Source organism: Athene noctua, chromosome 2 (assembly GCF_965140245.1).
Source record: "Athene noctua chromosome 2, bAthNoc1.hap1.1, whole genome shotgun sequence".
NCBI classification, from domain to species: Eukaryota; Metazoa; Chordata; class Aves; order Strigiformes; family Strigidae; genus Athene; species Athene noctua.
The window spans coordinates 37,060,307-37,075,431 of NC_134038.1; the positions used below are offsets into that span (position 1 = coordinate 37,060,307).

The following is a 15,125-nucleotide window of genomic DNA, read 5'->3' on the forward strand; positions in this document are numbered from 1 at the left end:
AGGGGAAATTGCTGTAACAAACGTTTTATCTAATATCAGGCAAAATAACTTCACTGGACACAAGTACCATGCGAGCAGCTATGAAACCTGGCTGGGAGGATTTGGTGAGAAGATGCATTCAAAGGTTCCATTCGCAGCACGAGGGAGAAATATCTTTTGCCAAGAGGCATCACCAGGAAGGTTAGGTTTCATATTTTTAGCACTTTCTATCTTTAAACTGTTTGTCATTTGTAGCTCTTGGTTGTGTTCTCTTTGTTATGTTTACATGGAACAATCAAGGGCCACTGACAGTCCCTTTTTCAAGCTGCTTTGCCTGACACACTGATGACTCTCTCTAGAGATGTTTTGCAACTTTCTCCCTGTTTGTTTTAGCCTGCTTGTTATAACTGTGCAGTATTGGAGAGTGTTATAAATTTTCAGATTGTCACAATTATTTTAGAAAGAAAGACCCTTGCATGTTGCCCAACAAAACGTTCACTACCCACTATTCTTCAAAACCTCAGCTCACACATTGCAGTTCATTGACCTGTATTCCTTTTCCCTACAAAAAATAGGCTTTTACTGTCACATTTCCTGTGAAAAACACTTAGTGTGATTTATCAAAGATGCAGAAGTTGTACTATCTGGAAACTTACATTGTTGTAGTGTATCTAGCTGGTAAGTGTTATAGGATATACCACAAGCACATCTACTCAGTCAAGATTATGGTAGGCAAGATGTAGGAGAGTACTGCACTGTGAAATGTTCCCCATGAAGTTTCTGTGGTAGTGATTAGGTGAGGATTTTACTTTTCATCAGACCCTGATACTAATAATTCTAGTGACACAAATCCAAATTACTAAAAACAAATAACACTTTATAGTCCACAAGAAAGTCCTTTCAAAACCAGTGGGGAATAACTGGAACATTTCCAGTGCAGGAGCATCATTCTTTTGGGTTCATGTTTGTAGAACAGGGTTTACAGCTGGCCTGTAACAAATAGTTGCCATGGTCATTAAACAACTGGCATGCTGTCTTGGAAACTGAATTGTAAATGGAATCTCAAATTATTCCACCAAATACACACACACACACACAAAAAAAAAAAAAAGTTAGTCATGCGGCATTTGTTAAATATTCTTTAATACTTTAATATGTTCTGCTTTCATGAAACCTTCAGGCTTCATTCTGGGAATGTGGGAGCACTGAAATACTGTGATATTTTAGATAAGTGCTTTTGGGGAATATACAGTAGGAGTACTAAAAGTTCACAGCCTCATGCTGTGATTTCAGACTGAACTGAAGATAGTGTGCAATTAAAGTTACAGCAGAGGTTGAGAGAGCAGTGTCAGGTAAGGACCTGTCTGTCCCAAAGGCGATTTAGAAGTTTCTGTTACGACATCCAGCTACTTGTTACTTTAGGCCTCTTCAAATGATTCCTGACCAAATTAGCAGCTCCAGTGCCGAGGTTTGAGTGGGTCCTCTCAAAGCTATCTCTGAAGTGATAAAAATACACGTTTTGGAGTTTGCACTGTATCATTTTGCAGGAGAGGCTTAGGATCATCACATAAACTGTAGAATTAGTCTAAATGAGGGGGCTCTTCTTGTGCAAGTGAAGAGAGTGAGTGATAAGAGGAGGAGGAAAAACCTCTGGAAATGCTTTGCTGCAAAGGATCCAGCACTAGAGAGGAATAATGGCTGAAATGTTTCCTTCCCCTGCCCTGCAGCATGGAGGAGAAAAACAGGGCATATCTTGGGCAGCATCATCTTTTCACTTGAGTGAGGAACTCCTTGCATTTTTTAAGTCATCATGGTTTGAGAACAGAAGCCAAGAAAGTAATGGTCTCCTGTATGTAATTAAGTGTTAGTGTGGAAAAAAAAAAAAAAAATCAGCATTAGCTTGATAAACAACAAAACCCACAAAGCTTTCAAATTAACTCTCAGTATAAAGTGCAAAATATATAGTAAGTTTTTATTGGCCACAGTCAGAAAAATAGCATTTCCTCAAGAGGAATACGGAAACATTCTTGTTTGCTTAAAGAATTAGTTTGGAAAATGATTTAAGTAGAGATTTCACTTGTATCCTGTTGGCATTGAGTACTGGAATTTCCTGATGTGGTATATGCTAAAGTTAAGAGCTTTAGACCTTCTGGTGCCCAAAGGTTAAACTGAAACAATGACATACCTAACAGTGAAATTTTGCTTTGTATTGTTTCACAGTTGTAGGGTTTTGTTTTTCTTTATGTTTTACTCTGAAAACCCCCTTCTGATTGTTTAAATTGTGCTTCCTGTTTTCTCACTGTCTAAATAATACTTTAAAACCTTGCAGAACAATATATAACGGTGGGGGGGACAGGGAAGGAAAGCAATCATAACCAGTCCTGCAAGGCTGAAAAGCTAGTAACTCTGTAGTGGAGACTATGTAATAAAACCACACTTGGAAAACCATGTCATTTCATTACAACAGGAAATGCTAAAAGACAAGCAATGAAATGAAGATCAGATGATACTATTAATTAAAAAAAAAAAAAAAAGAAAACCAAAACCACATAAAATGTATATGTATGAAAAAACAGGAATTTAGAAGTATTTGTAGTGCTTCATTCCTATTTTTTCCCTAAACAATTATATGAAAATTCTGAAGTATTTCCTTCCTGCCGTATCTGCAGTCCTAATCCTACAGCTTTTAGACTAGGAATTGAAAATTATTAGACTTATTTCATTGACTGCAAAGAGTGAACAGCAGAATAAATGGTTGGAAGTTTTATTTTCCATAACATGATTTTCATTTTTAATCAAAGAAATGTCACAGAGGTCTACAAAAGTTAGGGAACTGAGTTTGTTAAAGTTCAGATTTACACTGAAAGTTTAAGGGCTTCAGAATATGTGCAGTGAAGTAAACCCCAACCTGAAATGCAGTCATATTTAAGACTGGGGAAGGATAGCACAGCCGCAGTTTTGTTTTAGGTAATTGTATTTGTAATTTGTTTGAGCTGTATATTTTTGTATTTGCTCTTTAAAAAGTAATAATTTCTTGTTCCAGTTCTTCTTATTCCTAATTGCTCTCATGTGAGAGATTTATGTACTTTTTAAATTAAAGTAGTGAGAGTAACTCTTACGAGATAATTTAAGAAGGCAATAAGGAGGAAAAGATACAGGCTAATGGAAACAGATGATCTAGAAGCTAAAGGCATTTATATTAATCATCGTGATGTAGGTGATACAGATGAAAAAATGTATGAGGACCAAAAGGAGTTAGACATGTATTTGACGAAGAGTGAAATAGATATTGAGGACTGCTTTGTTCACTTCTGAAATACTCTGTCCTGTTATTGCTGTCACTCCTCATAGGTTTTCTCTTGATCACCCTACAGTATGTAAGACCCTTTATTTTATATGCATCCTATCTATTTATTTTCAAAATTTTTCTTCTGCGTTATTTTTTGTTTGTTTGTTTTAAATTAATGCAGTGTCTGTGGTATCAGTGCTGATGGATTCAGAACATCAGATGTTGAGCAGCTAAGATACCTGTATTACAGTTTCTCTTTAATTCTGTTGTTTTTCTTTCTTGCAGTGCTGAGGCAGGGACTAGCGTTCAGTCCTGTTTATCGGTTTTCCTTGTCTGATGGCACTATCGTTTCTGCCCAAACGAAGAGCAAGCTCATCCGTTCTCAGACAACTAGTGAACCTCAGCTTGTAATCTCCTTGCATATGCTTCACAGGTAATCCTGACCAGTTTATTACATCCACACTCTGCAGAGAGACAGGGAAAGTACAAAGTTGCCAAAGCAAATAGATTGTTTAAGGCTGATAGATGTTCAGTTGACATAGAACTGATAGCATGAAAACAAAGTAAGTTTTTGAAATCAACACTTAGGGCAGGAAAAGAGTGTAAGATTATTTCAGTACTTAAAAATGGCATGATGGATTTTCACATCAAGATGTTTCATTAAACATAAAACATTTCCCTTAATCTCATGTTCTTAATTTTGGTGTTTTAATTTACTGTATTTTGCATATTAGACACAAGAAGCTTTCCAAATGTAATTAAATGTAGAAAACTTTGAAGGATTAAATTCCTGTAGTTCACAGTCAGTCATATGTTAGGCCTGGGTCTTCTTTAATAAACATGTTATAATTATTAGAACTGCATTTTAGACAAGCAGCATATTTTAACACCTTGTCTCTCTTCATTCCTTGTATTTATGGTGCTCGGAGTAGTGTCTTTCACATGTCCAATCCTGATAAATGCCACCACCATTAGGTTTTTTTTTTAAAAAAGTCACAAGTAATAATATGTTGAAGTCAAGGATAAGTAATCACTGACCTCAGAACTTCAGCATAAAATTTGAATTAAGTCATTGCATGTCCTGGTGTATTTGTGTCAGGTTTTGTTTGCTGATTATAATTACAATGGTATTCCCCTGCATCCACAGTATCACTTTTTTGAGAGGAAGAAAACAGCTTTAAATGTAATTAAAACTGAAAATATTTCACAGAGATTGGAAATTGACCTGACCAAAAACTGTCTGAAATTTGTTTTCTTTGGATTGCTGAATATACTTGGTATTTCATGAAGTGCTAAATTTTAAATTTAAAAAAACCACCATCATGTTAAAAATGGTACTTGCAAATATTCATGCTTTTTTTAGCAGAACACTGGTACTATTGTATTTGTAATAAGGTTTTAAAAATCCACCTCTCGTTTTATAGTCAATGTTTTTCACCTTTGCCTTTATACCTAAGGTAACAGAGTAACAAGCTTCAGTACTCTGTGTGCTTCAGTTCTATCACTTCTCATGTGTGAGCAAAATGTGAAAGTTTATCTACACTTATCCCATGCAAGTACGAATGGTTTTCATATCATCAAAAATACATATTAAAAATATTCCATTAGTATTTGTGTTTCGCAGTCCGGAGTTGACTTGATTTTTTTCAGAACCTTTTTTTTTTTTTTCTTCCTAATCTACTTGACTCTGTCTCTTTTATAGCTTTTAGCATTTGGAAATATGTCTGATTTAAGTTTTAAAAGTAAAAAGTATATTGCATCCTCCCATAAACTAATTAAAATTTAGTGAGGAAAAGAGAAGTGACCTTCGGGTGCTCTCCAAGAGCTTTTTCTCTGTGTGTCTCTCTCTTCTGTTTCCTCCATCCTACAGCCTACATATCTAAAATACGAGTTTCAGATTCTATGTGGGCTTTTTTTTTTTTTTTTTTCTTTCTTCTCCTCTTTTCCTAAGCATGCATGCAGGACTGGATTGCTAACAGACTGTTCCCATTCTGAAGCAGTATCCAGTAGTTCTGTTGGCTCACATACTGTTTTGGAGCAGTATCGAAATAATCTGGCAGTGTAGAAATGCAAGTTTTCAACTTTCCTTTCACTATGAACTTGGTGGGCAAATAGCCCACTCCAGCCTTGTGGTGGGGCTAAGTCGTAGAAATTCAAAACTCCAGCAGATGTCCACAGCTGTTGTAGAACATGCATTTGTTTGGATCATATGTTTCAGATGAGATTTCTGTCAGTTCTAGAAGTTAGCTCTTGCTGAATTAATTGTAGAGAAGAGATATACGTTAAAGGGAGAGAGTCTGAAATTGTAATCTATCTGCATTTCTAATGACTGTCATTTAAATGAGGTATAATTTTGTTTTTCCTCTCTGCTACTGATTTGTTAATGAGGTACTGAAAAACCATACTGTTAACATGCAGCCATGTTGAGAGTTGCATATCACTTTTGTCAAATTGTCAATTTGTTTTTAACTGTAGGTTTCTTCTGTTATTTTAAAGCAAGGTTTGAGGTTTTGCTTCTTTTTCTGTAATGTAATTGCAAGTTGGCCACTGTCATTTAGCTAATGGGTTGTTTTTCTTCCCTTTGCCACATAGAGAGCAGAATGTCTGTGGAATGAATCAGGATTTGACTGGACAAGGAATGGGGAAGATATTGAACCCAATTAGCTCCAGCAGCCCTGCCCATCAGGCCATGTGCAGTGGGAACCCAGGTCAGGATATGACCATCAGTAGCAATATAAATTTTGCCATAAATGGCCCAAAGGAACAAATGGGCATGCCAGCAGGCAGGTTTGGTGGTTCAGGGGGAATGAACCATGTGTCAAGCATACAAGCATCCACTCCTCAGGGTAGTAACTATGCACTAAAAATGAATAGTCCCTCACAAAGCAGCCCCGGCATGAACCCAGGGCAGCCAAACTCTATGCTTTCCCCAAGGCATCGTGTGAGCCCTGGAGTGGCAGGAAGCCCTCGCATCCCACCCAGTCAGTTCTCCCCTGCAGGAAGCTTACATTCACCCGTGGGAGTCTGCAGCAGCACAGGAAATAGCCATAACTACACCAACAGTTCCCTGAACGCACTTCAGGCCCTCAGCGAGGGCCATGGCGTTTCTCTAGGATCATCGTTGGCTTCACCTGACCTAAAAATGGGAAATCTACAAAATTCCCCTGTGAATATGAATCCTCCCCAGCTAAGCAAGATGGGAAGCCTGGACTCTAAAGACTGCTTTGGACTATATGGGGAGCAATCAGAAGGTACAACTGGACAAGCAGAGAATAGCTGCCATTCAGGAGAACAGAAAGATAATAGCGATAGCAACATGCCACCGGTTGTCAGTGGTGAGAGACCTGATGGACAGAATAAACTGCACGACGGAAAAAGCCAGACAAAGCTCTTACAATTGCTGACCACCAAATCGGATCAGATGGAGCCTTCACCTTTGTCCAGTACCATGGGAGACGTTAGCAAGGACTCCACGGGAGGGTTGCCTGGGTCTGGTTCGGCACACGGAACCTCGCTCAAGGAGAAGCATAAAATTTTGCACAGACTATTGCAGGACAGTAGTTCTCCTGTAGATTTGGCCAAGCTCACAGCAGAGGCCACAGGCAAAGAACTGAACCAGGAGTCCAGTAGCACAGCTCCTGGTTCAGAGGTGACTGTTAAACAGGAGCCAGCGAGTCCTAAGAAGAATAATAATGCACTACTTCGCTACTTGCTAGATAAAGATGATACTAAAGATATTGGTTTACCAGACATACCCCCAAAACTGGAGCGGTTGGACAGTAAGACAGACCCTTCCGGTAGCACAAAGTTGATAGCTATGAGGACAGAAAAAGAAGAAATAAGCTTTGAGCCTAACGAACAGGTAAGCAAATCTTTGCATTACGTGTGAATGAGGTGTTCTAGGCCTGCATTCCTGCATCTGACTCCCTCTAAGAGTAATTTCTTGACACTTCAAGAGGCTGTTACCTGTCTTTTGAAATCCAGTCTATCACTCAATTTTCCAGTTGGTGCTACTAAATTGTGATCATCACTCTGTCTAAAAGAATAGACTCTGCCTGGGAGGGGATAGGTAAAGCAGGGACTGAATGCTGGGGAGCTTTTCCCGGATGGTATTCAGATGAAGAGAAAGTACTTGTAACTGTTAGTTAATGCTCACATTGACAGCTTTTCCCATAGGCTGTTGTTGAACTGCTGTGGGCTAGATGGGCTCTTGACCTATCCCAGCGTAGCAACTACACTTCTCCCATGTAAAGCAGGTTCATGCTTAAGGACAGGAGTTGCTTGAAAAGACTGATGCCAACTTTGCATTACTGGTCTTTGTGCTATATTTGATCTGCAAATTAAAATTAAGGCAAATAGACTTCTCTTGCTTCTGTGCCAATTAGGGGGGTTGTGGTGTTGTTGGGTTTGGGTTTTTTTACTTAAAAATTTTTTTATATTCAGCCCCAAATTCCCATGGATGATTAATTGTTCAGTGCAAAGATCATGTCTCCCTGTGCAAGGTTATCTGCATTGAATTTTGCATTCAGAATTTCTTTGCGTTCTGCGCAAGATTGCTTGTTGCTCTGCTGCCCAACATACTAATAAACTGTATGTTGTTAGGACCTATGCTGAAAAGTGTTATTTCACTGGCTTTCATGCAGAATCCACTTTCAAAAAGAACCAGGTTCACATCACCCAAAATGTTCCAGTTTTCAGAGCTTTACAAGAAAAAGGAACGCAGCAAAAGCAATTTGCTACTTCAATATTACTGCTTATTTTATTTATAAAATGGGTAATTGCCATATCAATTTTAGTATAAGGCATTTTCTGGGGAGTTTATAGCTACCTGGAGTTAATGATCCTTAGCTTTGTCCTACGCTATCAACTCTCCCAGCTGGTCATTAATCCCTAGACAGTGCCCTGTGCATGAAGCCTTAGTTTGTAAATCATGATCAGATCATACACTGTGCAAATGTTCATGACTCTCATTCACAGCCATATCCTTCACTTTTGAAATATTGTGTATTTTTAATGTGCAGACTGTTTTTTTGTGACCTTGTTTATTTTTGTGAATATATTGTGGTTTTATTATTGTGTATTTATATATATATACATAATATTTTACATTTTTTTTATATTGTGCTTTGAAGATGAGGAGGGATAGATAAAATTTTCTTAGCCCTAAGTCACACCACTGGATGGGATTTTTTTAACTTTTCCCTTTTGGCAGTCTCTAACCAGTAGACAGTTCTTTCAACAGTGGTTATAACCACAAAACATAATGGCCAAATGTGCTACTACAGCATGGACACAGCATTGTTAAAATCTCAGTTATCCAGGCATCTCCTAAGGTTACTTCACCTCCTCTGTTTCAACAAAATTTGACAGCTATTACCATTATGTAGGAGCAGTTGTGGTTTTTCAATCCTTCCCATGCTTTGGGAGGAAACTGAGCCAAATTACACTAATTTCTAGAGGGATTTATCCTCAAGCCTGGATGCTAGTTTAGTTCTGAATACAGCTGCTATTTTGTAGTGCCTGTAGAGGGAGGGCTTAGATTCTCTGTGAGAACTTGTGCTTTATTAGGCTAGAAAAACACAGATATCAAGAAATATACAGCTAAACTGGCCAGAATAAACTACTGTGGAAATAGTTAACAGATTTCAATTCCTAGTTCAGATCCTACACATTGAAGTCAATACTGGATTGAAGGCAGAGATACTTCAGTCCTCAGTATTTGATACTGAACAAGAACATAGAACTTGGAAATCATCAAAAAAATTGGGCCCATGGAAGTAGATCAAAATCAACGGCCTTCGGATGTTTTACTCCCCAAGAATTACATTTCTAAAAGAATTAAAATTTCCTCTTTCATGATCTCTGTGGAATAGACAAGAAACAGCTTAGCTTGTGAACCCATTCACAAAGAGCCGGTTTGTCCCCTCTGGAAGTTAGCTGTCTAGTCCAAGGTAGTCCTACGAACTCCTTTTATCATTGATGGAAAAATGGGAAAATACTCCAGGATTTTTTCTGTCTTATTCTAATGTGTGTCTCAAACAGGGAAGGTGGAAGGTAAGCTGCTCTCTAGTGATGTTCCCATTGACTAGTGATAGCCTAGATGGCTAGTTGAAACTAGCTGCCTTACTTTTCCATGACTAAAGACAGGCAAGTTCATCTCACCCTAAATGTAAACATGTAATTATAAGACTAACTTTAAAGAAAGAGACTTCAGTGTCTACAAACATTGCCAGCCTAAAGCATTTGAAAATCAGGTCCCCAGTATTATGAATGTTGTAAAGTGAATAGTCTATTCATTTTTTATTTTTAGGTTTTGTGTTTCTGAGGTCAGGGGAGGAACTTGAGGGGGTTGGAGTATGGACTATGGATGTATTGCCTTTTCTTAAGATTTGAAGACGGAAGTTGTCTCCCAAGAGAGGGGGAACCAGAGGTACAGGAAGGTCTAGGAGTTGTGGCTGTTCAGAAAACCACGAAGCAGTGCAGGAGTTGTGATAAAATGCTAAGGGCTGAAGTGAAGTCCTCGAGCTTCCTTAGTGCCAAAGTACGGAGAAGCCAGTCCCACGGCTGTGATGAAAGGCTGCTGGATAATGACAGAAAGGCTTTTGTTGCTCCCATTGGTTGTAAATAGAGTTTTAAAACCTGCTTAAAATGCAGTGAAACCTGGAGCTGAATAAACAGGAGAAGTCCAACGTGGAGTAGGAGAGGAAATAGCAGGGAATATAAAATAATGTAAGCGTTTATCTAGCCGAAGGCCAGGCCTTTAAACAAATAACCACTTTACCCCAATTATAAAATCACTGAAAATATTTAGTATCAAAAACTCTTCAGCTTTGGAAGACGGTCTCCCACAGGAAGTGCTCATTGCCTAAATTTAGATCAAAGCTGGAACTATTTAGTACAAGACTAGAACACAGATTCTTGTGCTAAATTCTTCCATCCTCCTGCATCCTTCCCCCCCCTTCTTCCTCCTGTATGTAAAAATTAGCTGTGTGCTTGTGTTACCTATTTTGCAGGTTTATTTAAAACTTCTCCTCCCTGAGGAATGTTGTATTTTTAAGTAATTATTCACTGGAGTGTGCAGTTTCTTTGGAAACTGCAGTGGAGCAGCAGTGGGATGGCCTCTACAAGGGGGATCGGGGTGTTGGGAGGTAGCAGAGCCATTACGTTTTCTCCTTTTACTTTTGGTGTGACTTTCTGGGCAGGAAATGCTTTGAAGTGCACCACTACTAAAAATAGCAGTCTTCTAGGTAGTGTGTTTAAACATATACTTCTGCAGAGAGCAGCAACTGACAGGAAGCCTTTCTCAAATAGCAGAGAATATTTCCAGCGCCACCGTACCTTTTTCCCTTCCTTGGTGGGATGATGGTTATCAAGCTCTATTAGGCTGATTGCTATTCCAGTTAAGGCAGCTGTGGGGGAGAGGATGAAAGAGAGACCTGCTAGGGAGGCTCAGCAGAGCTTTTCCTACAGTACCAACAGTAGTAGGGCTGTTGCTATCAAGCACCACGAGTGCTAATATCATTTTCCACTATTAAAAAGGGAAGGCAGTGGAAACACGAGTCTTGATTTGCTACATGTTTGTTTTATAGGGCATCCCTCAGCAGTAAGCCTATGTTTCCCTGCTGGCCCACCAGCTACTATGGAGCTGCCATGGTGGGACTTCATCCCACACACTCCTTCCCTGTGCCCCACTGCTTGTGCTGTGTCTCAAAAAAACCTTCACTGTGCTTCTGGCTGCAGCCAGCACATGCTGCTGCTGGTTGGGAGCAGCCTGTGTAGTGGTCAGCAGATGGTCAGATCTGACAAGGACTGGCTAACAGCTTGAGGGAAGGAGAGTGAAAGTGTAGGGTTACGTCAGGGAAGCATCATCCCCTGACAATGTCAGGTATTGCCTTGCTCAAAAAACATTTTGTTTAGCCACATTGTTTTGCACTGCAAAACTCTTCTATAAAATTGGGCATGGATTATTATATTCATGTTACAGATTAAGAAATCAAAATGTAGAAATTTGCAGTAGCTTATTCTCTGAGAAAGCACTTGGCACAGTGTGGAATTAAAATCCTTATCTCTGTAAGTGTACTCTCTTTTTCAGCCAGCAGAGAATACAGACAGCCTGTTTTGTCTGACAGGGACTTTGCAGTGCCACAGCTTCCACCAGTGCTGTTCCAGAAGTCGTCTTAAGCATGTACCTTTTTGTCCTAAAACTCAGAAACTACTCTGGTGTTTCTCATACACTTTATCAACTTTGCTATCATCTTGCTTTATGTGGAAACCAGTATTTTCCCAATATTAAAATATTTTCTTTACACATGCCCCTCATCTTTCAAAAACCTATTTCTTGATGTCCAGAATTCATTAAATTAATGGACATTTCTTTCTTCTTGAAATTCTATCAAAACCTTAGAAAGGAAACTCTATTTGCTGAATGTCTTTCAATTAGAGTTCTGTTTCCAGAAGTTAGTAGTAGATTAGCCTTATAACAGGATCTCTAGCCAATTGTATGTTTACTGCAGTTACCAGGGTCAAAAAGACTATATTGATTCCACTTCTGATTTACTTTTTCCTTCTCTTTATAATACTTTAATTTATGGCCAGTTTAGAGCAGAGATTTGGTTTATTTACCTTTTATGGTCAAATATTTTGCCCACGCTACAGAGGTAGCTAATGGGCTAACTTGGGGTTTATATAAGGCAGCTATAGTTTCAAGTTGTGTCCCCACCAGAAGACATCCTGTTGTAAGGAAAAAGTCCCAGGTGCCTCCGTCATACATAGACCTAAAGGAAATACACATGTATGAAGTTTGGAATACGGGGTCTCAGTTCAGTCCATCTCTTTTCCCACAAGGGGAAATGAGATCTCAAGAGAATTTAGGATCTTACTGAGTCCTTTACAATCTATGGAAACTAGACTTTGACATGGGAACTTCTGTAAACAAAACTTCATGTTGAGGTGCACTGCCTTTCAGTAGAGCTGAAAAAAATCTATAAGCAATTAACACTTTAATCTGCCTTTCTGCACTTGACAGTGATAAGTACTTCAAAAGTAAGTACTTTTTCAAATGCAAAAATATTTCTAAGCACAATTTGTCTTATGTTTTCTGGCACTTAGTGTCCAAGTTCTACAGAGATTGTTGTAATGGCATTGCTTAGAGATAGTGAAAATATGTGCATGAGAACTTTCTTGTGATGCTTAGCACTTTATCAGGCTGTTTTTTTTTTTTAATTCATGACAAATAATTGTTTTACAGGGAGGTTAGGGTGTGCCTTCTATTTACATAAAGTTCAATTTAGACCATTAACAAAATAAATATAGAATATAAATAAAAGAAAAATCCCATTAAACTAACCAAGTAAATGTTTTAATGCTAGTTTCTGTGCATATGGTGCCATTTGAGGGTGGGTCTGGAAAGACTTAGGCTAGCATCATAACTTGGTGTTAATTCTAAATCTATCTTGGAGCTTTTGCAGCAGTTGAGAGCACTCATCTCATCAAAAAATAAAGATGAAATATTTGATATTATGTTAAGAAAAAAAAAAAAAAGGAAGGTTATATATTTGTATTGTGATAATACATCTGTTGTATTTGGCCTTTCTTTGCCACTTCCTGAGGGGAATTAAAAGCATCTTGGGGAGTGCAGTTTTCTGACACATTTGGATGAATATGTTCTTCTCTGTCTTTGTTTTGGGTTGGTTTGTTGAGGGGTTTTTACATCTGATGTTTAAACAAGGAATGGCAGTAGCCAGAATGTTTTTTAAAAAGGGAATAAAAAAAAGACACAAAATCCCACACAAAACCAAACAAAAAATACATTGCATCAATCTAAAACTTCCCTTCACTGTTGTCTCAATATGTTTAATGAAGGCCATATGCCTTAATTCCCCCAAAGAGTACTGAATCATTCTACTATAATTTACGATACCCTACATCAGACTCTTACTGGCTCTTGCAGTCTTCTTGTACCAGATCTCCCAGTGTTCAAAATGCAGATGGTATAAACATTGCTCGCGACTGTCTCTCAGAGCACCTTTTTGAATCTGCTTATCACCTGTCCGCACAATGTTTTAGATTTCTTGTAATCACATCTGATTCCTCTTGGCCCTACCTTTTCAGTTGGTGTGCTGTATCCACTCAACTGCTTGAAAATGCCTGGAAGGCAGCGAGTCAGCAGGGGTATTTGTCAAGAGCAGGTAGTGTTGGACCAACCTCTTTTCCTTCTGTAAGAGGTTAGCGGGCTTTTTGGCATAAAAGCAGCGTATGCTATGTGTCTTGGTTTGAGTAAGGCTCTTTGTCACTCTTATGCATGGCATTCTCATAAGCAGATTAGAGATGCATGGTCAGGATGAAACTGAGTGGGTAGGAAGCTGTTTGGAAATCCTTACACTCAAAGTAGTTATTTAAGGATTCACTGTCAAAATGGAGGTGCTGCAGGAGCTCATGCGGCATCTAGAGCTTCTCAGTGTTTGAATAGAGTGTATGCTTGGTAGAGCTCTGTGTGTGGCACTTGAATGTCTGCAAATACACTGGAGTACAATTCAAATTCAGCTACAAACAGGAGATATGGAGGAAAAAATCTTAGGAGAACATTCAGGATGAACAAATGCTATTTATTATAATCAGTCAAGAATAATGTCACAGATTTTAAAAGAAGGGGCAACTGGCTAGATAGGACTTTTTCAGAGCTGTCTAGAGATCATAGTGAGCACAAAATGAGTAAGAGTCAGTAATGTCATGTAATTAAATCACAGGCTTTTCTGGAATATGCCATCCGAGTGTACTACGGGTAGAGTAAATTTTCTGCTTTACTCAGCAGTTAAGGATTCATCTTAAGTCCTGTTACGGACACAGCACTTCAGCAAAAGTGTGGATCAACTGAAGACGGTCCACAGGAGCAACAAGAGTAATGAGAGGTCTAGAAAACAGGTTATGTGCTGAAGAAAATTCAACAAGTTAAGATCGCCTATTAACTTCAGCTTAAAACCCCAAAAGGCACATGTTTTCAAATACAGAAAAGGTTAGGAAAAGAAAGGGAAATACAGTGTGTTCTCCAGATTCCAAATACAACAGGAAGGAAGGGCCTAAATTGCAGTGAGGGAGATTTTGCATTGACACCGAGGAAAAAAACTCAAATAGTATAGATGACAGAGCGCTGAAACCAGTTCCCTGGGGAAGCTGTGGATTTTCTGTCACTGGACGTCTTTAACAAGAGGCTATATGAACTTCGGTAAGAAATGGCATACACTGATTTTGCCTGGAGGCTTTAAATTTCTTCCAGTCCTCTGATTCTGTGATTTCCTCCCATTTTGCCAGTAACACCAGCCTCCAGATCACCCACATGCTGCCTTTTAACAGAGTAAACTCCGTCCTCTTTTGCACTATATATTCCAATCTGTAAGACTAGGAGGTGGTGTGGAAGGAGTAAAGAGTAATACTGTGTTTATCTGCAGTCAGTCATCCAAAAAAGGTATGTAGCGATGTAACCTCGAGGCACCTTAGCTACCTTTGAATAAAATAGCTGGGCTTCCCAGGAGCAGGTTAGCTGTGGTAGCAGGAGACTAATGTGCAGTGCTTCCTAGCTAGGCTGTAAGAGCCTCAGTAGGTAGATTAAAGCCATCTCAGGTATTTCTAATCTTGCTCTCAATAAATAACAAGCTCACAATGTGGCAGTAGAACAAAAAAGAACAGGGAGAATTGTATTTCAGTTGTGTGCATGATAGTGATGTTACTTCTTGGTTCCCCATCCTTCACGGCTGGCTGCTCACTCTCTGCCTCTCTTCCGTCATTGCACATTTCCTAATGAAGGTGCTGATTTTGAGTAGGTTTTTGTTATAAATGCTGTCATGAAATGTTTCCTGTGGAA

At 38.9% G+C, this 15,125-nt stretch overlaps 1 protein-coding gene across 2 annotated transcripts in view; it reads left to right on the forward strand.

The window, feature by feature from the left end:
- NCOA2 (nuclear receptor coactivator 2) overlaps positions 1–15,125 on the forward strand; it is a 197,138-nt gene that overhangs the window by 149,584 nt on the left and 32,429 nt on the right. For both annotated transcript variants that reach the window (XR_012633103.1, XM_074898853.1), the window contains exons 10-12: positions 40–180; positions 3,554–3,701; positions 5,861–7,130. Coding sequence is in view for 1 of the 2 variants with exons in the window: in XM_074898853.1 (XP_074754954.1) it covers positions 40–180; positions 3,554–3,701; positions 5,861–7,130 (1,559 nt within the window). In the remaining variant the exon portion in view is untranslated. The remainder of the gene's footprint in view (positions 1–39; positions 181–3,553; positions 3,702–5,860; positions 7,131–15,125) is intronic.